The 27,394-nt window shown below is 39.5% G+C and overlaps 1 protein-coding gene across 8 annotated transcripts; it reads right to left on the reverse strand.

Annotated features, from left to right (window-relative positions):
• Positions 1–27,267, reverse strand: SREK1 (splicing regulatory glutamic acid and lysine rich protein 1). 8 transcript variants are annotated; one of them, XM_083403919.1, is made up of 14 exons: positions 27,046–27,254; positions 24,713–24,846; positions 16,807–16,930; positions 16,421–16,533; positions 15,611–15,775; positions 14,717–14,895; positions 14,173–14,235; positions 12,818–12,948; positions 10,952–11,060; positions 7,581–7,865; positions 6,265–6,885; positions 5,524–5,619; positions 4,193–4,331; positions 1–2,106 (listed from the first exon to the last, which is right to left on the reverse strand). In XM_083403919.1, the coding sequence occupies exons 4-14, from the start codon at positions 16,478–16,480 to the stop codon at positions 1,957–1,959; spliced, it is 1,998 nt and encodes a 665-aa protein (XP_083260045.1). In that variant the 5' UTR covers positions 16,481–16,533; positions 16,807–16,930; positions 24,713–24,846; positions 27,046–27,254; the 3' UTR covers positions 1–1,956. The 8 variants fall into 8 exon arrangements, with proteins under 8 accessions (XP_083260045.1, XP_083260044.1, XP_083260040.1 ...); XM_083403918.1 differs by having other exon boundaries at positions 16,807–20,276; positions 27,046–27,233; XM_083403914.1 differs by lacking the exon at positions 16,807–16,930 and having other exon boundaries at positions 27,046–27,267.
• Between the last annotated feature and the right edge of the window lie 127 nt (positions 27,268–27,394).

The following is a 27,394-nucleotide window of genomic DNA, read 5'->3' on the forward strand; positions in this document are numbered from 1 at the left end:
TTCCCTCTAAAATACTTAATTTTATTAGTGATAGTACCAAAGATAACAAGTATACAATCTTTACTCTATGCTACTTACACATCATAAATATGACAGCTGTTGTTCCAAGACACAATCTTTCAGTCTTTCAAGACGCATATGAGATTTGTCATTCCTTTATTATCAGAATAAGCTGTTTGCCAGCCAACTTCATGTGGCTTAAACATCAAAAAAAAAGACTGTCCATACTTTACATGGTAAAGCATTCACTATAGTTTTAATGTACACAGAGGCCAAAAGGAGAGAAAAAAAACTTTTGACTATAACAAAAAACAATGGGCTATTAAAGCAGAGTCACAATCAATGGGCTTCATTTCCTTACAGCATGTTTTAATTTTTCCATTTACCATAAAAGGTTTACATTTGCATTAAGTGCAATTTAGAGAACACAAAATGAAAGCTAGTTTTTACTTGGCTTTTCCATCTCTTTCCTGTGAGGTAAGGCAATTTGATTGTGTTATGTTATATTCAAAACACTTCTTGATTTTAGTGTAATCTTATCTTAGGGCACAACCTTTTGTTGTCAGTCTTACAATGCTGAAATGAATTCAGAGAGGAGTTGCATTTGTCAGGTGCCGTTCTCTTACAGGCTATTTTTCAACAAGTAAACAGGAATCTGTGTGGTTTTATGTCTTCTCCAGGGAGAACTTGCAAGTTGTCCCTGTCATGCTTCACAACTGGTGTTACAAGATAACTATTTTAAAAGAGCACTTTTGATTTCGATACCCAGTCCACAACCCGGTTATGATATACTTTTACTTAGAACTGTTCAATTCATCAGTTTGGCATACACTATAGTTAATTTATAGGATAACTGGATTGCAGACAGGGCCACGTCCACTATATGATGATCCTTGAATCTTGATTGCAGCTATGACCCTTTTTTCCATTTAAACGTATCTTCAATCTGTTATCAAATAACCACCAAGTACACACAAGGCTGACCTCTCAGATGCTTACCTACTATTGTGATAGAACCACCTAGAAGATAAAGGATTAGACAAAGAGGGAATTAAATAACATGTGATTCCTAGGAATCACTATTCTGTGTTTCAAAGAAGGCACTAAAGCATTAGCTTGTGCTCCCACATCCCAACTCAAAAACAAAACAATCTTGTCATGGGTATCTGTCCTGTTTGCAGGTGACTGGACACACTACAATATAGCTCAAAACGAAGCCAGTTGTTTGGAGATTACTACAGAGATGTGCTTATAGTTGGAAGAATGGAAATCTAGTATAAACATGGCCGTTCTTTCTAGAATCTGAACATTAGCATGCATTGATCAACTACTAGTAAGAGAAAGCTTTTAGTCTTATAAGGAAATTACTTAAAAATATAAAAAGAAAGTCACAAGCAACAAATTAAAGAATCTTCACTTGCCTTTGTGGGCATAAACACAATAACTGTAAAACTGTGTTAGGATAAAACTTGTCATCACTGTCATGTACAACAACAAGGGAAGCATGTGTATCTCTGCACCATTTTCAAGCACATTATCAAAACATATCACATTGAGTTTAGTTTAAAAACCCACAAAGCAAAACAAAAAAATTCAAACTACCAATATTTTAACAACTTTGAAAGCATCCCCAGCAACTTTTGTGGGTAGTACAGATTACAGCTTTCCACTTATTTGTAACAGCTGTCAACCAGTCTTATCACTGAAATGCATGGATTCCTACAGATGATCAGATCCAATGCTGTTGGCTCTTGTTGCAGCAGATCCTACTGGTCAGTGCTGCTTCTTGCTCATCTTCAAGTTGACCAAACCACCTAAAGAACCCGGAGTGCTGCTAGCACAACACAACATGTCCGGTTGATTGCTTGGTAATTTTTATCCTCTTGGTGGGTTGTGGGGGAGGGGAGGAAAAGCTTTGTCTCTTTCCACAGTTGGGTCAGAGGTCCATTCAGTCCTCTACACATCTTCTGTTTTAACTGAGAGGTTTTCTTCATTTGGTTGGCAGTTCCCATTCTGTTGTAGTTTGACTTCTTCTGCAGGAGGTGTGTCTTCCTTTTCTACTTTGTCAATTTCAGAATTCTGGTTCTCTTTACTCAGATCTTTATCCTGCACAAAGTTTTAAAAAGCAAAAAATGGTAGAATAAAAAGACCGTAAGAAATGTATGTTACATCAAATAACATTCTGATACATTTCAGATTAGTATATATCACTTTAGTTATAGGATTTTGTTTTTAAAGATGCCCACTTGTTAAGAATAGATATGAGCAGCCAAATCTGTCTTCCCGATTAAAATATTACTGTCTGTGTATAAAAAATTGCACAACTACTTCTGCAGGCTCATTGAAGCCTCTTCCCCACCCCCATATGACATGGTGCTCCTCTAGTTTCAAAAGACTTTTTAAAGGCAGTTTGTGATACGGCATCAGGCATTGCTGACAGAGCGATGGTCAAAGCAAATCCTGGAGGATAAATAACACAATGGGGGAGAAACTAAAGAACAGCTTATTAGGACAAGAGGACCTATAGGATGTGGCCCTCAATCACTGAAATAGAGCCTGGGATTTCTGACAGAAAGAGGAAAAGAAGAACAAGCACTGGCGAGTCCTAGGACCAAGGTCTAATATTAGAGACAGGAGTGTTGAGGTCTAGGCCAGTTCTGCAAGTCTGTGTTTCTGGAAATGATGGGCCTTTTAGTATCCTGAACTATCAGAAGGACCAGGAGGCTGTATCTTCCTGATTCACCAAAACTAGGATAAAGTTTCTCAGGGGGTCTTCTTTTCTCCAACCCCTGACTAGGAACTAGGTGAAGCAACCTCTGCATTTCTTTTGCTGAACTCCCAGAAAATGCCTAGCTATACTCATACCTGCTTCTTTAATGTCACTTGTCATGATAACTTTAATGTCACTTGCCATAGGTAACTCCTATGATATGGAGTTACCCTACCACAAACACCATGGCAACAAACAAAAATCAGGTTCCACTAGGCATGTCCCAAAGTAGTTATTTGTATCTCAGTCAGAAATCCCATGCCAGAACCTCAAGTTCAAATAAAGGATGGAAGCAAACTAGATCAGCTACTCATATTCCTAAACACCAGCACTAAGAGATCTTGTTCCGTAAGAGTTCTAGAGGGAAGGGGGTTACTACTGAGAATACGCCAAGCCTAGTACGTGCAATTCTTGAGGCCTTGCAGTTCAATGTGTAACTTGACACTATTAAAAAGTATTTGTGTTCAAGCTAATGTGCAGTAATATAAAGTTTTATTTGTGGTTTTCGATCCACAGTGGCTCTTTCACACATGCAAGTGCTCACTGGATAACACAGTGAGGACTTGCTTTGCTAAGAACACTCCTGATACTTTTGAAGTGGTGCAGGCATAGCTTATTTCTGTATTGAAGCAGAAACAGATGGGATTCTTCTGCTGAGGTAGTCCTCACCTGCTATACTTTGTGAATCTTGTGAACTGATTCCAGTTCTAAGAGGGCAGGAGGCAAACAGCTCAGAGTGGAAAGTAACAGTGCAGGCCAATATAAATGATTTTGTTGCCTCTAACATGAAATGACACCATGAATGTTCTCCTTATCATCTTGGATTTTCAAATAAGGCGGTCCAAGAAGATGACACTGCTATAACAACCACCACCACCCAGCCATATATTCTACACAACAAAGGTGCTCTATCAAAAGAAAAGGGGAAAAAATCATTCTGCAGGATCCCCACAATTCATTAGAGCACTACAGATAATCTCAGTGATGGTCGTGTTCTGTTACCCTCATCTGTAATATTTTAAAGATACCCTGAAGAAGGATCTCCACTAGGAGCAAGCCTTGGCATATTGTTTCTCAAGAGCTGATAATGCATGTGGGCTGTTGGCACCTGACATTTTGCTCCAGGCAACCACTTTGTACCTTCCAGCTTCATACTGCTAAATGGCATGTGCACTGCTCTACTAAGTACTCTACTTAGTCCTATTCATCAACTGCAGTGTAATTTACATTTTCTTCAGATTCCCCACATCCACCCAGCCTGTAGTGATCAAGATGTCTTTGGAGGTGCTAGGCACTTTAGAAGCAACCAATGATCACCAAACACCACCTTAGAGGAAACTGCATGAGATATCCAAACAGTCAATGACAAGCATTCTTTCCCACACCTGTTTCTGGCTTGCTCACTCATTCACAGTGACTTACCTTCGAAGTTGTGGTTTTATCAGATTTCTCTTTAACATCCTTGTCTTTGCTACTCTTTTTCTTGGAGGTAGACCGTTCCCTTTCTCTTCTGTCATTACTCAGGTCTCTCTCCTTATCGGTCTTTTTGTCTTTCTTATTTCTGTTTTGAAAATAAGAATGAAGTAGCTGCAATTAAAAAGGTCATATATGCTCTGTTCCCATTCCCCTGTATGCATCTGCTGTATGCACATAGGGATACTTTCACACAAATGCTGAACATGCCACATGAAGGGGCAGAGGGGAGCAGCCAATAACATGGTCTGACATTCTACCATGGCAAGAAACTAGCCAAGTAAGACAAGCCAGAACCTTATTCCCAACACTGGCAGAATAGAGAGGGAGAGATGGTCCCTGGCTCATCTTTCGTGCAAAATGTGGATTGCAACCTACTTGTTTATGTTTTGTACTTGCTGATTGAAGCAGAGAGCCAAAACAAGCTTAGAATCATAGAATTGCCGAGTTAGAAGGGACCTGAGGGTCATCTAGTCCAACCCCCTGCAATGCAGGAATCTCAGCTAAAGCATCCAGGACAGATGGCCACCCAACCTCTGCTTTAAAACCTCCAGGGAAGGGGAGTCCACAACCTCCCGAGGGAGACCGTTCCACTGTTGAACAGCTCTTACTGTCAGAAAGTTTTTTCTGATGTTTCTGTCTCCTTTCTCCAGCTTTATGCTGAATGGGGCCAATAATTCTGCAGTCTTAGCCATGAATTCGAAGTGCCCACTTCAAATACTGCTTCTGCCTAAAGATGCGGCAGGTGGCTTCAGGCAACTAACTAGTTTTCTTAGCCTCATTCCCCCAGCTGCAATACTGGGATAATCTTATTGCAATAATAATAATAATAATAATACACTGCCCACCTGGCTGGGCTTCCCAGGACAACATATGTAAGAAGATTTTGAACATGCAAGTGCTATAAAAATGTAAAATAATTATCCAGCAGGAATGAACTGCTATTTTGTAAACTGCTTGATGCTTTCTCAGAAGTATAATGCAGTTTTTCCACATACTCAGCTCTACTGAAAGTAATTTTCCACTGACAAAGAAATCAAAAGTGCATCCATATTCCAGCTCATGCAAATGCCAGTCTTAAAATTCTCATCCCCTCTTTTCCTTATAATTTGAGTTTAACATTTTATGCAGCACTCTTCAATATAAGTATTTCCAGGATGCATGTGTGTATACCAACCCCAATTTCTCGTCATTCTAGTAAAATGACCACTAATAGAGTGAGCTGTGCACTGGGGAGAGCCTGCAGTGTATACTGTAGGACCTTGCGTGATAGAGCTTACCTCCTTGGAGATGGAGAGCGAGAGGATTTCCTTTTTGTAATTTTAGATGATCTAGGAGACTTTGAGGGACTTCGGCTCTTCCGCTTCCATCTATCTCTGTAGGATTCAGTCATTAAAGATTAATGTTGGAAATTACAATTCACAAGTGGGAACTGTAACAAAATGTTGCAGTGTGGAGAGCTCCTGTTCACTGTTTTTCGTCAGCCAGCCATGCCTTCCCCTTCTACCTCCTTTCTGCTTTCCCCCCATACCCAATTGTCAGCATTCACTGGCCACTGGGCAAACTCAATTCACCCCACCTTAGGGGGATTTTCCATAAAGATTTTTTGCACTTCTGAAAACCTCAGGATTTCCCCTAAGCAGCCTTACGTGCTCAGTCCGCAATCACACAAATTAAATGCACGCAAGGCAGAGATCTCGTGAGTGTCTCTAGACCCCACACAAGAGCCTCCCAAGGGGGCAAGGGCCACTTAGCTTACTGGCTTCGGAAAGGTAGAAATGGTCATGTGGGAGCAGTGCAGAGCTTGTTCTCCCTGTATACAATTTTGGCTTTATGTGCAAACCCCGCACGCCGCCTCCTAGAACATGAGCCTACTGTATTTATCCCTTCTTCTTCTTTGCAATACTAAAGACATGATTTATTCTACACTGATTTGAATACGTTTCCCCCCAAAAAAGTTTTTCATAAACAGAAGCAATAAATCTACAAAGCATGACAAAATTATAAGAAAAAAAGTGAACCTGCTGGAACTTCGTGATCTTCTTGAGGAGCTGTAGCTTCTGGGGGGTGTCCTGGATCTCTTTTCTTTCTTCCTTTTTTCATCTCTCTCTTTCTCTTTCTCTCGTTCCCGCTCCTTATCTCGGTCTTTTGCCTTCTCTCCTTCCTTGTCCTTATCTTTTGGCTTCTCTGCTTCCTTCTCTTTTTCTTTTTCACTGCTTTTCTCCTCTGCTTTTTCTTTCTCTTGGTCTTTCTCCTTGTCCTCCTCTTTTCCTTTTAGCTGCTCTTTGCTATCCTTCTCCTTGTCTTCCTCCTTCTCAGTCTCTGTCTCTTTTTCCCTCCCTCTGACTTTGTCCAGATCCTCTGCCTTGTCCTTTTCAGTGTCTGACACTTTCTCCTTGTCTCTTTCTTTTTCCTTCTCTTGGTCTTTTTCCTTCTCTTGGTCTTTGTCCTTCTCTTTTGCACGATCTTTGGTTCTATCCTTGGTCTTCTCTTTGTCCCTCTCCCTCTCCCGGCCCCTTTCCTTCTCCCTGCCCCTGTCTTTATCCTTGTCTCGATCCTTCTCTTTTTCCTTCTCTCGGTCTCTTTCTCTACTCATCTTTTCCTTCTCTCTGATCCTCTCTTTGCTTTCCTTCCTCTTCTCCCTGTAAAATGAAAACATGAATTTAAATTGTGCAGCATTCATTACAACAAAAGACTAAAGTCAACTGCTGGCACAAAAACCTCACACCTATACTATGTAAAAGAATTAATGTTTACTACTCGCCTTCCCTCCTACCCCTACATCTTTTCTCCCCACCAACCAACATCAAAGTCTCATATTAAATGACTGATCTGTAGAAGGGACTTCATGATCTGATAATAGAGATGATGTATGTACCTTGTAACCCCCCCAAAAAAAACCTTCATAAAAATAATTATAAAAAACAAAGAACTAAAGTCAACTAAAGAGCTTCTTCCCACCCTCAAGCATACCTTCAGGATTGCAGAAGAGCATCTAGTAGAGCAGTAGTAAATCTAGTAAAGGAAGGGTAACACCTCCTGAATCTGTTTTATTTGTTTTTAGATTTTTATACCGTTTTATTGATTTGGGGGCTGAATTTTTGTTTTTATATTTTACACATTAAGTAGCTTAGAAATACTTTTAAGCAAGTAATAAGTAAATAATAAAAAGGAGATAAAATTAGAGCTATTTGTTATACTGAAGGAGTGCAAATGTTGGGATGCTACAAAAACCACTATTTTATGGTGAGATTGTAACCCTACATCTAATGTTCAGGAAGTCGCTCAATACCTCACAAAGAATATAAAAGAAATAAATTAATCATAGGAATCTCACCGAGAAGGTGACCGGCTTCTTGATCTCAGCCTTTCTTTAGATTTTGAGCGTTTTTTGGGTGGAGTTTTGGATCTGCGCCTGTCCTTCTGGCTGGAGACAGATCTCTCTCGTCTGTCCTTCTGGCTGGAGCGGGATCTGTCCCGTCTGTCCTTCTGGCTGGAGACAGATCTCTCTCGTCTGTCCTTCTGGCTGGAGCGGGATCTGTCCCGTCTGTCCTTCTGGCTGGAGCGGGATCTATCACATCTGTCCTTCTGGCTGGAGCGGGATCTGTCGCGAGATCTACTCCTATAGCATGCAACAGCAAATGATAAATGCTATGGACTACGTTGTTTCACCAATCCCTATTATAAACCATACAAATTGTAATTTGCACTCCACTGTACAAAATAATATACAATTTTTCAAACATAGTATTTAAAACGGGCATAAAATAGAGAATGTAAATCAAAATTAGCTTCCTAGCAAAAGGTAACTAAAACAAAATTGTTTGAGAAAGGCAATCAAGCTAATAAAATAATGCACAGCAAAGTGCCACCTCGAATTAGCATTACTTACAGAACTAAGATGTGGTGTAAGTATTCCATAATGAGGCCTCCTTCCCCCACTTTTTCAGAGGGAGAAGAATCTCGTGAAATTTGCTTCCATGCATACAAAGGTTTGCAGTTTGTATTAAATGACAACCCTTTCTTCGGATTGTGTGCCTAAATTTACTATAACATGCCCATGATTTGGGGGGGGGGGCAGGGGGGATATGGGAGACAGAAACACTGCATTTCAGCATTGAGGCTCATTCAAATGGTCCATATACCGAAGGAATACCCCCAAGACATACATCTCCTTCATCAGTAGTATTTATTTTTGGAAAGCTCCCTGAATATTTTAATGTGTGTCATCATCACCAAGCTATACAATGCACCGCAAAGGATTAAGCGAAGCTGTTGTTTGTGATCCAAGTGAGGTCCAGCAAGCTAAGAACTAAATGGGTATAAAACTACATTTGTGGCTCACCCAAAATGATTTTGTACAGGAAAACATTTAGGAATGTATCTGCAAAACAATTTCACTGAACCTGCTCGGGTTCCTATTCAGTGCCATTATTTATTGCAATACTCATCTGACGCAATAGGAATGTGTATGCATGCTAGAGATTTGAAGTGGAGCTAACGTTCTGTACAAACAAAATTTGTATTTCATTTATTTGCTTACATTTATATCCTGCCTTTCTTCTATCATGGAAGTAGCATAGATGTTGTTTCCAGGTGGTCCGCTATTCAGGCACTAGCCAGACCTGCTTGGCTTCAAACCACCCTGGTTGCTGGCTAGACAGTAAAGGCTACCCAACACAAGTAACAAAGCTGTTCCACTGAGATATTTCAAACTCTTACCTACCTCATCCAATATACTGCTCAGCATGCTGATCAAATACTTATTCTGGTTTCCTTGCATTGTGTGATTTTAATGTTTGTTATTGCATTGACCAGAAGAACAGAGAGATAAAACACATAAAAAAACCATGTTCTCAGATCCAGTACTGCAACTGGGAAACTAGTGAATGGGACTGCACACTCTACACAGAAGGCCCCTTTTAAATCGAGTACTTCCATTGCTTATTACCATCATGGCACTCCTCTGTACTTAAGTGTGTTAAACTTCCACTGAATAGCATGACTGCCATCACAACAGATTTAGAATTGAGGTGGTACTGGGTGTTTTTGCTTAAAAGAAAGGACCTGTAAACTGAAGAGGCAACAAGAACAAAACAATGTCGGATATTTAGATAAACAAAGATTGATGTAACAAAATGTAAACATAATTCAGTATGACATAATTCGTACTAAACACTATCTGAATCTGAGATACTTAATTGCTGTATACTCTGGGGCAAAAATTAAGAGGAAGCAGACCATTTGATTTGGGGGCTACCTCAGTTACCTAAAAACTCATGTTGCCAAGATTTCCATCCTTGAACTTCAGAAGCATTGACACAGTATGTTAAGGGACAACTTCATGCATGTTTGGCTGACATTACAAGATCAGGGCTGTGGACCACTGAGAGCTGATTGGCACATGTGATAGAGTTGTGCCAAAGTCCATGAATTGTTGAAACAAGTGATTATAAAAATCAGGACACTTAATAGATAAAAATGTGATCCTAGACCTGAATTATGTGTTTTGTATATTTTTTATAAAGGTAACGTGGATCTTATATGTAAGCAGTTAAATGTATAGTTACTGATAGCTGCTTGATTAGTAATGGAAACAATACTAACTATACACTATACTCATTAATTCAAGAAAGTTATGTTCATTGCTATCTCAGAGAAACCGAGATATCTAAGCAGCTAAGGGTGGCACTGATCCTTCTGTTTTCACCCCTATTGTGGGATTATATATTAAATATATGACATTGCAGTCACAGGAGTGGAAAGTCCCTCCAAAATATAGTTTTATTGGGTTGCATTTTTTTTCCTATTTCCTTCCTTGTATAATGTAAGATGTGTTTTTATAATTGTATCCATTTCAGTCACTTCTGATTTTTTTTTTTTGACTTTATTATCAAAATCTCCATTGTGTTGAACTCACATTATTTTGCTTGTGCCTTCTCTTCAAAACCCTAACAACTAGAAAAAATTGTGCTATACTGTGAGGCTAAAACTAAGGGGAAACAGATCAGTCACCTAATAAACTCAAGACATTGAGATTTTCTCCCTCAAACATCAGAAGCACAGACAGCAGCGTCATATTTTGAGTGATGTGACATGTTAAAGATGGGGAAAAGGTGTTCTCTTAGCTTTCCATTAATTTTTGTAAAGGGCATAGCTGCCCCTTTCTGCAAAAGCCCAATATGCAGAAGCGAAACCACTTATCTTTTTTTCTGCCCCATTCTCAATAAAGGAAAGATGCTTTTAATTCTGCAAGTTGGGGTTTTGCAGAAAGCTATCGCCTCCACAAACTGAACAGGCAGTGGAAGTGTGTATGTGGATTCTCCCTCTTCCCAACTGGGTTTTCGGAGGAAGCAGCAGTGAGGCATCGTTTCAAGAACCCAACTTATAAGAGAGAACGCCTTCATTTTCCTCCCCAAAGGAGAAAAGGAAACCCAAAAGCAGTTATTGGTGGAAGCACAGGGGTTCTTGGGAGAACGGATAGATTTTGTCCTCTGGATTCAGCATGATTTACTTTGTAACCATTTCCGAAACTGTTTCACTACAGCTGCCATCTTGCCATGAAAAATAAGGAATTCAAATTCAAAACAGTTCTTCATTTCAACCATCCACAAAATGTATTAACGGCTTAAATTGAATTTCCTTAAGAAACAGAGAAGGGAGAGGTCAACTGTTGCTTTCAGAGGATTTTATACGTGAGAATTTTACCTGCGTTTTGAGTGTGATCTTTTCCTTCGAGATTTTGAACTAGATCTGGATACTGAACGTGAATGGGAGCGCGACCGACCACCTTTCCTTTCACTGCTCTTTCCAGACTCTGAGAGAAAAAACGACTTTGCAGTGTAAGCTCAGAATATTTACAGATCCCAGCTAACAATCTGGCACAAGTGGAATGTACCACATATATTGCAAGGGGCCTACTCTCTGCACATCTTCCTTCTTTGCAAAAATCCTTCAGAAACATCCAAGAAAGTCATTGCATATATTCGTTGAGTGCAGCCATCCTGCAGCAGTACACATAAACCAGATAATTATAAACAGCTAGCTAAATAAGGAATGGGATTTATGTTGCCGCCACAATGCACAAGTTTAAAACATGTTTGGCAAAACTCACTTCAGAGAGAAACACAAATTCCAATAAAGCAGTTTGAAAAACTATGCAGAAACACACATAATAGCACTGTATTTTATTGCCAAAGCACTATTGCAATTAAGGAGTTGGGGCTTGAAAACCTAGTCCCCCTACAGAACGGTTTCAATAATATATGTTTTATAATCAATCACTAAATGAAGCAATAGATTGGGAATACGGATGACAAACATTAGTCAAAGTTATTCCACTGATAGATGTATTTAATCCCAGCGATTTTCAGATCAGCTCAATCAAATGAACTCTGGCCAGCCAGGTCAGGAAACAATATTAACTGAATCTTCCCCTTAAGCAATAATAGATATTTCTGGATTTGGAAGTTGAATTTTTTAAAAATAGTAACAGCATACACCTTTTTAAAAACAAAGAACCCAACGCATCTGATATGCAAGTGCCAGATACTTGTAAGGTAGGTAATGGAACTGCATGTCAATCAGCGCTATTTGTTCTTTTTTAACTGGTTAAAATGTTACAATTAATAATAATAATAATAATTGGCAAGCTAAATATTTCAACATTCATTAGAAAATCATGTAACAGTCAGCTCTTGCCTGTGAGACCTCTTCTGAAACTGCTATCATAGAACACTGGGAGGAGTGCTCTCTATAAGCTAGGATTGCAAATGAGTTTGCTGAACTAGGAAGGTTAGAGATGAACCAGATCTCTGTCTCCAACGCTCCCCTTCGCCAAAACTGCTAGAATCTTCTCATGCACTTGCCCAGTTTCAGAAGAGAGCTAACAAAGAAAGAAGTGGCTGCAATGAAGTTTCCTAATGAGTTCAGGTATCACAGGAAACCAGTTTAAGAAACTGGGAAGTTTTCTCTGAAGCTGAGTGTGCAAGGCAGTGGGGAAGAGAGAACAACTTCAGCTTGTTGCTTCTTTCCCACTTCACCAAACCATGATCTGCTGAACCAGGAATGTTATTTGTGATATATAGAGAAAAGGTTGGGAGACTGGATGGGATTAGGCCACAGAAAAAAGGTAAGGAGGAATGTGAGCACAGTAGATAGCAAGATGAAAGGAAAAGACTGAAGAAGCAGCAAGACACCTGGCAGGGGAGAAGGTGGAGGAGACAGGGAGTTAATGAAAGGAGGGGCCAACAAGGAAAAAAAAACCCATACATTTATGTTACGGTTAATAAAAAGGACTCCATTCAGCACTTTGACAATAGAAAGCAGTGCTACCCAGTGTATGAACAGTTCTATCTTCACGGTGTAAAGTGTAAAACCACTCAGACGCCATCAAAAACAGATGGGTCACAAAACAATGTTGTCCACTGGTTGTTGCTCAAGCCGGCCTTTCCCTATATCTAAAAATAAATAATAAAAAGCTATTCTAAATATACACCAGGATTCATTGCAGCAGAGATACTTTCATCCTAGCAGTGGAGATAGTCGTATTGCAAGAAAGTAATAATATCCTACCTGGCTCAATAGCAGCAGATATAAAAGACTGGGCTTCCCGTACTCTCTTCATCACTTCTTCCAACTCCTTAGCAGCAGCTTGTGGTGTCATTTCAGGAGGCTTCACTATTGCATTATTGGAGTGATTTATTCTAAATTAAACAAGCAAACTCAATTCAGTTTATACGTCATTGCACATATGCACACGTAGTTGAACTAGACGCACAGAAAAAAAATAGGCACTTCACACCCAAATATTCATTTTATAGTGCAGTCAGCCACAGAACTGGGGACCAGCACAAGCCTCATATTCTTAAGTCCACAACTACTTTGGATTATACCTCGTCCCTGCAGGTAAGGGATGGCGGAAAATCTACCTTTATTTATGTTCTCTGTTAAACACCTGGGAAAAGAGACTTTCTCTTTCCTTTTTCCTGTCAACTCCTTTTCTCATTAAGGCTCGTTGCTTTTTGAAGTCTATGTGCAAGCTTTGTTCTTTTTTGTTTAAACTCCAGGTGCTGTATTATAGTCAAGTCACTTTAGAATTAACAAATGTTATTAAATACAGTATTAGGCAAAAGAATAAGTGTTTTGCTGGCTCCATGCAAAGGATATATGTATTGGATTTTGCAAAGTGCACCCATCTCAAAACACGGAAAAGAGCCAAAAGGGGATTACAACAGGTAACTACAATTTTTACAGTTTTCTTCCAAATGCTTCAACTTAAACTTAAGATTTCTGTTTGAAATGCTGATTGCCAGACCACTTTTATCCTGCATAGTTGTTTCACCATTAGGTAAAGGTAAAGGTACCCCTGCCAGTCTTGACAGACTCTAGGGTTGTGCGCCCATCTCACTCAAGAGGCCGGGGGCCAGCGCTGTCCGAAGACACTTCCGGGTCACGTGGCCAGCGTGACATCGCTGCTCTGGCGAGCCAGAGCCGCACACGGAAACGCCGTTTACCTTCCCGCTAGTAAGCGGTCCCTATTTATCTACTTGCACCTGGGAGTGCTTTCGAACTGCTAGGTTGGCAGGCGCTGGGACTGAACAACGGGAGCGCACCCCGCCGCGGGGATTCGAACTGCCGACCTTTCGATCGGCAAGCCCTAGGCGCTGAGGCTTTTACCCACAGCGCCACCCGCGTCCCATTCACCCGTTTCACCATTACTAAATAAATAATTAATTTCAATCTGTTTTAGTATTTTAGCTTTTGTATGTTTTAAAGTTGGGCTGTAAATTTTTCTTGATTTTGCTATTTTCTCTTTTGTAAACTGCTTTGAGGTTTGTTGTTTTTTTTACAATCAAGCGTTGTATAAATTTTATAAATAAAAGCACTGGCTTGTTGGCTCAATTTTTACTTGATTTTGCAAAACTTGCCTCTGATCTCTAGAGCTGGAGTTGCCCGTGGTCTTTATTTCAGGACAGGAACCAGTATGGAGCCTGGGGGTATTAAATTGCAAACAGGGTAGAGCTCACAGAGGATACCACTTGAACTGTTGTGGCACATGCCTCTGCTTGCACACAAGCAACAGCTAAAAAGAATAAGATTGCACTTTTTCTACCAAAGTACTAATGGCAAACAGATTAACAGGCTTTATCAGGTACTTGGTAATGGGATTAAAGTACCATTGAAACAGCAACTTCTGCATGGCAAACCTTTCACACAGGTTCAGCAGATCTGTTTGCCAACATGAACATGATTTAGGTTTTAAGTAAAGACAGAGGCCCTTGCACAGAGTTAAATAAAAAATGCATGCAAATATTGCTATGGAAATGCTATTCTGTGCTAAAAAAAATAAAATTATATATATATATTATTCAGTAGTTTCCTAAAACTGTGGCAGAGTTCTATAGGACAGGGTTGTAATTACACACAATATACCTCCCAATTTATTTTGATAATATTTGTACAGTTTCTTACTTCAGCGGCCTATCTCCAAACACAACTCCATTAAAGGCAAGGGCTCTAGGAACAGAATTTTGGTCAGCAAACTCGACAAAAGCAAAACGTGTTGGTTGAGTCTCATCGCCTGCCATCCGCACAAACTTGACTTCTCCAACTTGCTTAAAAAACTCAAGAAGCTGATCGGCTGTAGTAGTCTTTAAAGAGAAAGAAAGAGGGCTCAGTCAAGTAACATCACGTGCATTCACTTATCAGCCTGTCCCATATCCTTTGACCCAGCCAAAATAGATACCCAAGTCCCAACTACAGTACTGTAAACTCCTGAATGACCACTCCCCATACTGCATGGTCTGTCCATCTAATGCTGACTATAAACCAGGAAGAGACAACATGGTGCCCTTGAAATATTTATTGAACTACAACTCTCATCAGTCTCAGACATAATGGCCAATGGTCAGGAATGATGGGAGTTGCAGTCCAACTACATCAGGAGGGGATCATACTGGCAACTGCTGGTATAGAACATCTGAGTGGGGCCTTGTGACCTGTGTGTTGTGCACAGCACCATACTATACAAGTTGGGAGGAAAAGTAATCATTTTCAAGCTCTTGCAGGCTGTATAGAGTCTGTAACTAACCTCTGTACACAGCATCAGGGAAAGGCTGATGCAGCAGATGCTCTTTTAGTTAGCTCAAAATCAGAGCTATCAAGCCATGGAATATAAAGCTACACTTTCCATTAATGCAGGTGTGGGGAACCTTGGGCCTTTCTGGTATTGAACTACAGTTCCCATCATCCCTGGCCATTAGCCATGCTTGCTGGGGCTGATGAGAGCTGTAGTTCAGCAACACCTGGACGGCCACAGGTTCCTCACACCTGCACTAATGCATCTACTGTAGCAAAGACATTTACCTGGGAATTCAAGTTTCCAACATATACAGTCCTCCTAATTTCATCAATCTTGGAAGGATCCACATTGCCCATAATGGGCGGCTGCGGTATGTCTCCAATGGCTGTAATATTATGATCCAACGCTGCTGCTGGTATCGCACCCAGTGGACCAAGAGAAATACCAATCTGAAAACAGAGGATAGTTTTTACAGAAATAAGTATGAAAAGTTTTCCTCCCACTGTGGACTGATTCAAATTAAATTCACCTCAAAATTTAGGACTGTTAGCACTAGTCCTAAAACCTGCTGTTTGATATGTGACCACAAACCATCTTGGCTGACCAGACCAAGTAAAAAGAAAACTGTGTAAAAAGCTGTATACACTGTCACTAATATGTCTTAAAAAGAGGAGTCCTCTTCTATGTTTACCAAAAGCATTACTGCATAATTACTTCAGTCCTCTTTCAATTCTAGAAAGTTTAGCACCCAGAAGATGGTAAATCTAAGAGTACACAACAACACCTGGAGTCCATTTTAAAATTATTTCAATCTACAGATGCTCTAGCTTTAACATTATGCCAGCTTTCTCCCCCACCCAACTTTTTTCTATTTTTTGCTTAACATTCAGCCTGACAAGGAGTTCTGGAGAACTCTAGATATTGCGCATTGTGTTGCAACATTCAGACTGGTCCTAATAATTTCAAATAATTGAATAATTTCAGATTCAAGACAATTACTGCAATCATTACCATGTAATGGAACATGCACCCAAAACAGAACTGAATAGCCTGCATCCCCTTTAAGTAGAATTATTACATGAATATCTACTTACTGAACTCACGGGTGGTGTTGGTATAGGAAGCAACCCTCCACCAGGGATCAGGCTTGTCATTGTAGGAGCAGGAGCCAAGAGGGAGAGGGCTTTGGCTTCATCTGGAATTTTACCTGAAGAAGCAAATATTTTTGTTACTAAAAGTAACGCCACCTCCCAAGTATTATTTTTCTATTTTATTTTTTTTACCAACACCCTTCAACTTAAAAATAGTAAAGAAAAAAAATCAATCTATGAGAGCCTTACAAAAAAGAAAATAATTCCAAGTTTTTCCTTTGCCCCTGCTCCACTAGGAACAACAAGTGAGCAAAACTAGCATTACCGGATTATTACTTTAAAAACTGAACAATGTAGACAATTATTTAACACTTTGAGCTATGGGTCACCTGTACTGGAAACTTAATGTTCATGAACCAAACGATATCAAGCATGGACGCTTTCGCAGGACGTTGTTTTCACGGTGATCGAAAGTTGTGTTACACATGACAACCGTTCGTGTTGGCTGCATCACTAATAGCACACAGAACATCAGATACAGAAAAGAAGAACATTTTTTAAAGTTTAATCCCCAGAAATGGCAAATAACCAAATCAGTCAAAAGGAAAAAAAAAAAGAGGAAACAGGAGTGTGCTAACCAAAATCAGCCCTTTTTGTCTGCTAAAATAGCTGAGTGAAAAATGTTACCAGATGACTGCCTTTTGTCAGTCCAGTACAACAACTCAAGCAAGGCAAGAAACCTAGAACCGCACTGATTTTTAGCTTAGGTACTTCAACTACCCAGTTTCCTTAACATCCGGAGGTAGCGGGGCATTTACCAAAATATTTGTTCAATCTCATTGGTCCAATGCAGACATAAGCATTTATGTCTGAGTGCCTAAACCATTGTTAAGCACTACACCTTCATCACATAAACATAACTAAGGTACTTTGACTAGCTGTCCGGCATCTTTATTTGTCAGGTGACAATAAGTTCTGCTGATATCCCTATATATTTTCTCTGGAAGCATGGCTGACCCTCAGTAAAATAAACAATAATGTCACTATATGTTTGGGATCTTAACCCAACATTTAGTACTAATTATAATCAACCATTGCCTGCACTGGATTATTACCTAAAATGAACTTGACTAAAGCACGCTTTAAGTCTAACCCACTTAGTCTTTCCTTAAGATATCCTAAGAGCTGCTAAATATTGTGATTTCCATTTAAGCTTCAGCAACTTGAGTTTAAAAAGCCATTCAAAATTCTAACACACACAAACCAGAATTATTTGAAAAACTGACCAGAAATTATTACCTGCACATGGCAAAGCATTCTGCCTAGAAGTCACCTTTGTCTGAGGTAACACTAAGTGTTACTCGTCAAAGTAACAACAACCAACCTAAGCCACTGAGCCCTCAAATCACCTGGTGTTTTAATGACATTTCCAAAGAGAGAGAGATAGACCCTTTTGGTAGTTTTTTAAATCCCTACCCACTAACATCCTATCTGCCCCTCTCCTACTGCTACTGTCATTTCCATAGACAATCAAAGACATTATGGGGCAAACTTTCGAACTACTGCATTAACTTCTGGAAGGTTGCTACACTTCAGAAAGTTTCTGGTGTTAGAAGCTGCCTGAAGACCTAAACTGTGATTTTCAAGTTCCTTAGGCAATCCGAGTTTGTGAAGCATATAATTACAAAATAAACCAAAGCCAATACTAAGGCAGCAATAAAGCATTACAATTAAAATATTAATGCTTCTTATCCAGATAGAGATCAATTATTCCTGATTTTTCTTGGGCAAAATACAAGGCCCATGTGTAAGAACCAAATTATGGTCTAAGACGTACACATGAATTAGCCAGTGTCTCTCGACTACAATAAAATTCAAGTACATCAGTGTTCTGATAGGTTGCTTCAAGATCAAGATAATACATGGATAAAAATCAATGGGAATAAATAAGACCACTTCCAAGCTTAAGTACTACAAGTAAAGGCTTTTTCAGACTTTACTAAAAAACAAAACTCATCATCAAAACTGAAACATCAAAAATTCTATGTCTGATCAGAACAAAACTACTAAACCTAAACTAGAATCCAGAAAACACACAACTACAACTTCTCTGCAAAACTATTCTTTACCTAAAGATTATCTTTTGTTCCTAACTATACATATATCTATACATTTCTCAGCTTAGTGATGAATGGAGTTAAAGTCCACAAAAAATAAAAACATATTTCAGTAGTTTCAATCTCCACAAAAGATATCCATATTTGTTGAAACTCCTTTCTATGTATAAAACACTAAGCATTGTCAATGGCTAAAATGACATTCTTAAAAGCAATGATATGAAGTGTGCACGCGCAGACGCAAACACACACACATACACACTTCGCATTCATTCAGAGCTAGACCATGTCATTTTAAACTGATTGATCGCTATAATTATTTGTGTCAATTTACTTGCGTCAGTTTAAAACCTCTGGTGTCTTACCCTCACTTGAAGTAATCTTTATAGCTTAAAAAAAATATTCAAGTGGCTTTAGAATAACTCTAAATTTTGGCTCGTTAGCAAAATCAGCAACTTCAGGAGGATCTATTTTTAACAATATAATTCCTTGGCTGCTTACATCAAATTCCCAGAAATTTCAAAATTCTTTATTGAAAAAGAGAACAATGAAAGAGATGACAATATCAATTTGTGCTTATCTCTACTTCAGAGAAATGTAACAGAAGAATGTTGATATTTTTCTTGAGTTTTACACAGAAAATATTCAAACTTGACAATGAAAACACTTCTATGATGTGCCTCTGCTGTATCTAAGAGTATGCCATAAGCGTGAGCCAACTCAAGAGAAAAATTAGTCCTGCTTGCCGTCTTCCCATAGAATGCTACAGTAAAGAGAAGACAGTATATAAAACAAACACTGGTCAATACTTCACATTCAATTCACGATTGAGTGTTTTCCAGGCTTTCTCCTAATTTTTGAGAAATGAATTAAGAATATTAGTATTATTTATTTATTTTCAAAATAAATAATACGACAGCCAATTAAACAGGCCAGGTATAGGTATTGAAAAAACAATGTCCCCCCCGTTCACATACTCACCCAACCATGTGGAAGCATTTTCCTCACAGAGCTCTCTCATATGGTTTCAGCATTCATATACATACTGCCACCAAGAACACAGTGGGAAAGTGGCTCCCAAACAACTCAGTGAACATGTGAAGGGAGCCATTATCTTTTTAGATATGGGAAACCAACTTGTTATGGTTGCTTAGTAAGAGAGCTTCTGGGAAGGGAGGGGGAAGTATTTTCAGAGGACAGTCTTCAGATTGTAGTCCAGAAAAGCCACATATATCTAAAAGTTTCAATAATGTGAGCCAATGGAAACAAATGGATCACTTCACTTTTCAAATAATCCAATTCTAGCCAGATTTACTCAGAAGTAATTCCTATTAATTTTATTCATCTTTTATTTCTAACTATGCATGTTTAGGATTGTATCTACAATCTAACTACAAAGTCTAAACTCTGGAATTTTTGGTTGATCTATGAACAATTTCATAGGGTCAAGTTTAAAATGAATCATGAACTCTTAAAACAGAACACCATTTTTACAGAACTGAAGAACCAGCTCACAGGTAGAAATGAAAGAATTAAAGCAAAAAAGGGACAAAATTAACAAAAAGAAGAGAAAAGAAAGCAAAATAAAATAATAAAAACAGAGACAGGGCGTCCATCTTCTGCAGGCCAGACTCCGCTCTCATTCCCCCATGAAGTTGTCACTTGGCGGCAGGTTTAGTGGCATGGCAAACAATGCCTAACTCAGGCAAGTGTAACAGGTCTGCCTTGGCCAGTCTAGTCATCTAATAATGCACAAATATCACACAGAGAAAACATACAAAACCAAATTAATAGTCAAAATCCATCTTCCAGAAAATGTGGACATAAAAAAGTTCAGAATGATGGTTAAAAGTGGCATCTCTGATACATTTCAATATTGGCCTCTCTCAAACCAGAACAAGTTTTTTCGAGAGATTTCAGTTATACATACAATGGAAAGGGGCCACATCTTGACAATGTAATGATTTTTGTTTTTGTTTTTGCCAAAGTCACAATGTTGGTTAGTAATGTGAATAGTGGTGAAGTGTGTTTGTGTTACACATTGAACACCAGTTTAATGCCCAGTGCGGGCCTTCAGAGGAGAGTAATTTCTGACAGACAGAATAGAAGTTTTTGTGTTTTTTTTTAAAGCTGTTGAATTCCTTCTCTTTAACCCCAACCCCCAATATCCTTCTATGCCAGGTTTCTAGACAATTATCATTCCCGCAAGAAAATTCTTATGCAACATCTGGATTTTCCAAGAGAGACCAGCCACTAGTAGGCAAGCGTAGATAAAACATAGCACATTATACCAGTGCTCTTATAGTCCGCTCCTTTTCCCCATTTGGTCGAAGGTAAATTCAAAGAAGATGTCCATGAAGTTTTAACCATTGCCCAGACTATGCATTTTCTAACTAAAACCATTTGTAATTCTTATTAATAGTCTAAAAAACACATCATTAGAGAACAATGTTGAGATGTTCCTCTTCAGAAAATGACATCTTTGAAATTCCTTGCCTGCATGGACTACCAGTCCTAATTAGGGATGAAATCCTCTGCAAGCTTACCTGAATGTAAGCCACCTTGAACTCTTTGAGTATAGTTGAGTAGGATTGCACTGTAAGTGCTATTTAAGAAGCTGTACAAGCAGCAATTTTTAAGGTAGTTTACACTGTCAGGATAGATGTCCATTACTTAACATGTTCTTTATTTTCATTTACAGGTTTAAATAGGTAATGTATGCTTTCTAGAATTGTAAACTGTACCCAAACACAGCATTAATGATCAGCACTATGTATATATGTATTTATTATATTTACTATTGACTCTAGATATTTCATTATGACATCGTGTCTCTCCTGCAAGTCACCTTTGGGTGTAAACTTGCATGCATTAAACATTGTGTAAGCTCTGTGTAAGAATGCAAACAAGTTTGTGTGTTATTTTATTGCACATAACCCTGTCTTCCAACAACTTATCAGCAGAAATAACAGGGTAGAGGAGCACCACCAAGCCCCCTGGAGTAGTCGGGTACAAGGAAACAAAAGGAAGAAGGATCTTCTTTTTTATAGTCCCCAGGGTAGCCCTTCCTCACCAGCCACTTTCCAGCTGGAGGGTTGATTTTATTACCTTTACCAGTTGGAAATAGTTATCTCATGTGCTTAGCTATTCTTCTCTCATGGGAGTTACAAGAGAGCAGAAGAAAGACCATGAAAGAGGGGTAGCATAGGACACTCACTTGTTCTTAGTACAGTAATAGTGTTGTTATCAGATAGGCAAGTATAAAATATAAAAACTGTTCTTCTCCATGCCCAAAGTATCAGTCCCAAAACAAAGAATAACAATCTCAGATAAAGGTAGGTAACCTTCAAATACTCTCTTGACTTTAGAAATTTGGTTTTAGTTTGGTGAAACTATTCCAATAACACCAGGGTAGAGAACCTGTGGCTCCCCAGATGCTGTTGGACTAAAGCCATGCTGTCTGAGTCTGAGGCCCCCCACAATAATCCTAGCTATATCACTATAGAGTCAGGGTATACCAGAAATGGGATAAAGCAGTGCTTTGGTGCATTTCCTATCAGCATATCAGTGAGGCCAGGAGGTCTTGCTGTCTGGGCAGCCCAGGACATCCAAACATACTGCCCAGGCTTGCACCCAAGGGAGGTCACTTTGGTGCTGCTAATACAGCGGTTTTACTTCACCCCTGGAGGTGCACTCCACTGTCTCTCCAGACAGACGGATGCCAACAAGTGGTGCCATTCCTGTCCCTGAATAAACCATGCTAAGAACCAACTCAGAGCCATAAATGAAAACTACTGAAAACTAAAACAAAGGGCATAACTGATTGGTTAATGATACTTTTAAGGCATTAGAATTGACCGCTGAAAATTTTGTTCTTATGTATCCTACTCCAGAAATGCATGTATTCCTGCTTTGCCAGAGGGAAGAAGAGAGGTTTTGTTTCTCGGAACATATATACTAAGAATAGAACTGTAGTGTCATGCACACTTTATACTAAAACTCCATACTGGATGGTATGGGCAGTATCCAACTAACTCTTTTCACCAGCACAAAGATTTCTGCTTGCGTAACATAGCTTCCTCCCCACATGGATCCAGTGCCCTCTCCAAATCTGCCCTGGAGGGGTGGAGGAATAGATTTAGGGAGCATGGCGGGCAGGTGATTAGAAGGTCAGTTGCACAAGTCATCTACCTTGCTGTGATGGATCAACTTAGTTAGATACTGCCCTACATGTGAACATTACCCAGTCCTAAAGCAAAGATTTAACAAATTAGTTATATTTTAACAAATTGTATGGAACATCATTTAAGTTTAACTGCAGAAAGGGAAATGGTAAGTAAAGAACACAGAAACCCAACTCTCAAACAGAAACCCCCATGATAACTCTTTGATTTTTTGTGCTTTTAGCACATATTACATTTCCACAATCAGAAGAGCCATATATCAATATTTCTAAAGAAAATTCTGAGGTCCACAGAAAGGCACTCTCCAGGCTGCAGAAAGCCATGTCAGTGGTGCTCCACAACTTCAAACAATCTTGCTAGAAGACCTGACACTCAAGCCTGTGATGTGGCACAGAAGCACTTTTTCTACTGCATTTGAGATTATGTCACCAAAGTCATATTAATTTATCATAATAAAACATTTCAATTAGCAATGTAACTGGGTAATGATAATGTAACATAGTTATGAATGTAAGAAAAAAGACTGCAGGTTTTATTAATTCTGAAAATACCCAAGAATTCTTGAAAACTGTTCAGGATAGAGAGCAGAAATAAGGGTCAATAAATTTCAATAAATGTATTCCCTTTCTCTGTTATAGGAAAGTTCTACTACAAGGATACGTTTATATATCTGCACTGTTTTTATTTGTTTTGGAATTGAAACCCTAAAGCTTAGTACCAAAACGTCCGCAATAAATGTTTGATACATGTTCTGAACGCATAGGAATGGATTCAACTAAGCAGACAACAGCACAAGCATTTCCACTAGTGCAATGGGCCTCTCCCCCTCCCCCACCACAATGTATGCACCTGAAATTGGCTTGGGGGTTTGGGGAGAATCCCCGAACAGTGCACTGGGCACAGAAATGCTTGTGCTCACAAAGCAATATTCTTGGTACTAGGTTAAATTCCTCCCATACTCTAAGCCTGTAAGTATCTTGAGTTAATGACCTCCATTCTTGGCTCACAAGACCACCTTTAGAATTTTGTTTTATTTACTCCCTTTCATTTCCCTTCTGTTCACTGGCCAAGATCACCTTTGAACTTCTACCTGAACAATAGGAGTTAATTGCACCTGTGGATCTTGGCTGATGCTTCTGAGACACTTCCTTTCTTACCAGCTAGGTTCTGCTGGAACAATTCCCTATCTCTGTCCCTTCCCACATGTGCAAGGTATTCTGACGGAATTTTGTCCTCTCTAAACTATGACTAGAGAACTGGAATTCAGATATATACCTATGCAACTAACAGACCCAAAGCTATTACTGGCTCTATCATTTATTATCTGAGCAGCTGAAGCCATCCTTAACATTACATGGTGATTTGCTACACAATTGTGAAAGCAGCATAAAGGCATACTTACAATCACATTAAAGCTAGAGAACCACCCAGTTATTCACTAACAACTCAAACTTAGGAATGCATTACTAAGGAGTCATTAGGATGGGATATACCATTACTCAAATTAAGCCCACCCAAGTAATGTTTTTGAATCCTGAGAATCCTAGCTTACAACCAAAATAAGAAAGTAGGGTCTAGCTCCTACTGTATCAGAGATGTGTGAATATGTGATTGGAATTTTCTGATGTAGTTTCACTTCCATCTGTGTTGCCCATTCCTTTTCAGACAGATGGCTAGGACAATTTTAGGATGAAGTTGTCAGTGTGCAGTTTTAGTGAAAGAAGCAAATGTTCATCCTTGCAAAAGATAAATGAAACATGACCACATTTCATAAGAGAAAATGTCCACACATTTCAAACCTAATGCAAAATATATTTTTAAATTCCATACAAATTTTTAAAAGAAAGTGTCTTCCTTCCTACCAAATTTGCTTTTATTACAAGAAAAGCAAGATAAGTAATAGCTTCAACGCCTTCCCAGTTGCTGAAAAAACACAAGCAACAAATTGACAGAACAGAGACTATCAAAACAAAGGTATAATCTGAAATACCAACCTTCAGCGCAGGGCACAACTATCAGAGCTCTGTCAATAAAAACCGTGTTTGTTAGATGCTGGGCCACACCAACACTCGAAGATTCCCGAAACTTAATATAACATACTTTGGAGGAAAAAGCAAGTGGTGCGTTGCTGCAAGAAAAAGAAAACCAATTAGATGCTGTAGTTTTGATCTATTTTTGCTAGTCTTATGCAACTATAAATATTAATGCAAATGTAATTCTATAAATTACAGACCTACAGAACATGAAAACTGAAATACGTTTTCCACATAGTATAAGATTACTTTATGCCGGTACAAATATAACTCTAACTTATCCATTAACTACAGTTAAGGGATCAGGATGTAAAACTGCACTATATCCACCTACAGGTTCTCTAGTTCATGTGAGCATGTTTCACAAATGCACACACAAACCCTTTACCATGGTTAGGAATGAACACTGAGCAGCCTTAATCATGGTCAAAAAAACCCTGAATTCAGTTTTTAGAATCGGAATTACTATACCCAGCTTCTTAATCACAATTAACAATCAAACTCATGTTGTATCTGCATTGGTCTTTACTTTTTAATACAGAATATAAATAAAACTCTTTTCCTAAAAATAATTCAAATACTAAGAAAGAAACATTCTATCACCAGCAGGAAGGTTCTTGTTTAATTTCAAGTAACTAAAATATTTTAACAGCATTCTGTAAATGACCGATGCTACAGTTAAATGAAATAAAATTGTACATTAGGCAAACTTCTGTATGTGCTTTAAGATCTTCAGTTAAGATTTTTAAGAAATGGTGGAACACTTTTATAGCTGGTATCCTTCTGGAAATACAGCCAATTCCTTTAAGAAGAAGTCTCTACCACCCATTTGATGCTGAATCTGCACACTCAATTTTAATCACCCTGGCATAAACTCTACAAAGTATCACCGGGACATTTTAATATTTCAGTATTTGTCAAATGCAACCACTTCATTCTGCACAAGTTGACACCTTGAACTCTTGGGGCAGTCGGCTCTCCCATGAGCTTAAATTAATAGAACTAACCTAGGATTGTATAACATTGTCTGATAATATGCGAAGACTAGATCTTAAGGAGTGTGCTTGAAGAGTGCAGGTGAACAGCATCAATTTATTTATGATTGTAAAATCCCAAGAAATCTGTGAAAAGCTAGAAAGGATCTCTCCAAAATAGGTAACAGGAAACAGAATGGCAGAAGAGATTCAATATCAGTAAGCGAGAAGTGGTGCACAATAAGACAAGTCCCTGGTTGCACATCAAAAACAATGGCTTCCCATTACTTCTAGGCTGTTTGTGTATTTTAAGCCATATTTTAATTAACTGTTTGTTTGTTTGTTGCTGTTGTTGTTTCTATTACGTTTTATTGTAATTCATATTTGGTATTAGCTGCCCTGAGCCCAGCCCTGGCCAGGGTATGAATAAATTATTATTATTATTATTCCCAGCAAGCACAAGGTGGAAGCACTAATACCAATTAAAAGTTTATTCTGCTAACATCCCATTCATATTTACACATTTGAGTAGTCCCAAATCTCTCTGCCATTTACAAGTGCTTGAGGGAAAGGGAGGGGAGGCAGAAAATATAAAATCACTAAGTAAAATAAACGAAACTTTCCCTCATGCCTTGTTAAGAAATATGGTCTACTGTGCATCCCTTACAATCCCTTCCTATGCGTACTTATTGGAAACTTATAATGTAAGGACCATTAATTTCAATTATATATGTTCCCAAGCTGCATGCAAAGGATTGCAGCTTTACACGGAAGCAAGCGCTGTTGATGTGAATAAGGCTTACTCCCGAGTAACTAGTCACTAGCCTAGCCTTGGATGCAACGCAGTGCAAGGAACGAGATTCGGGGGAAAGGAAAGCAGGATCCCCGAGGAGCCAGATTTCTCCTACATGGCGTCTTTGCTAAACGCAACGCCGAGGAGAGCCTCGAGGGAGCACGAAAATCGGCTTAGGCCTCTAGGGAGCCCGCATTTTGCCTCCGCAACCGCGGCCTTTCCCAGAAACATCACCCAGAGAAAAGGAGAGAAACGCTGAAGGACTGCGGCTGAGGAGAAACTGGCAGGTTTTTTTGAGGGTGGGGGGAAAACAGTCACTGGCCGCCATCTTAATTACGGGCAGCTTCTCCTTCTCGTAGAACAGATGCTGCCCAATGACGCAACCACTATGAAGGGAGCCCCTCGGCACCCGAAAGCAAGATGGCGGGCGCGGCATCCGGTCCGTTTCTTGCTCTCCCCTTGCCTCAAGGATTGTCATTCCCGCCATTCTCTATGGCCCCGAGGGCCCTGCTCGGGCCTCAACTTACTCCGGAGGGTAGAGACGCAACTCCTCGATGTCACCTAAGAAACCGAAGAGCGTTCGCATCTGCTCGCTAGTGACCGCCGATGATAAATTGGTGACTTGGATAACCGAAGTAGGGGTCAAAGGGAAGCCGAGAGGCACCCCGATGCCGCCGCTGTTCATCATGATGGCGGCAAGTTTGCTGTCTCGGCCGAACTAACGCACACAGGCGAGGAGACGGAAGCCACCACCGAGAAAGAAACGGCGGAGCTTCCTAGAGCGTCCGCACTCGCGCAACTTCCGAGAGAACGCGGCGGCGCCCTGGCGTTGAGGCGGCCCGTTGTTCGTCTCCTCTATGCGGCTTTTAGCTAAGA

This window comes from Podarcis tiliguerta (assembly GCF_965153285.1).
Source record: "Podarcis tiliguerta genome assembly, chromosome: 11".
NCBI classification, from domain to species: Eukaryota; Metazoa; Chordata; class Lepidosauria; order Squamata; family Lacertidae; genus Podarcis; species Podarcis tiliguerta.

Excerpts from the sequence above, each read along its gene's own strand:
- SREK1 (XM_083403914.1), bottom strand. The coding sequence starts at position 27,206 with ATGATGAACAGCGGCGGCATCGGGGTGCCTCTCGGCTTCCCTTTGACC. Across the intron at positions 14,896-15,610 it reads TTGGAAACTTGAATTCCCAG|ACTACTACAGCCGATCAGCT; the intron begins GTAAATGTCTTT and ends TTCTCTTTAAAG. Across the intron at positions 11,061-12,817 it reads ATCTGCTGCTATTGAGCCAG|AGTCTGGAAAGAGCAGTGAA; the intron begins GTAGGATATTAT and ends TTTTTCTCTCAG.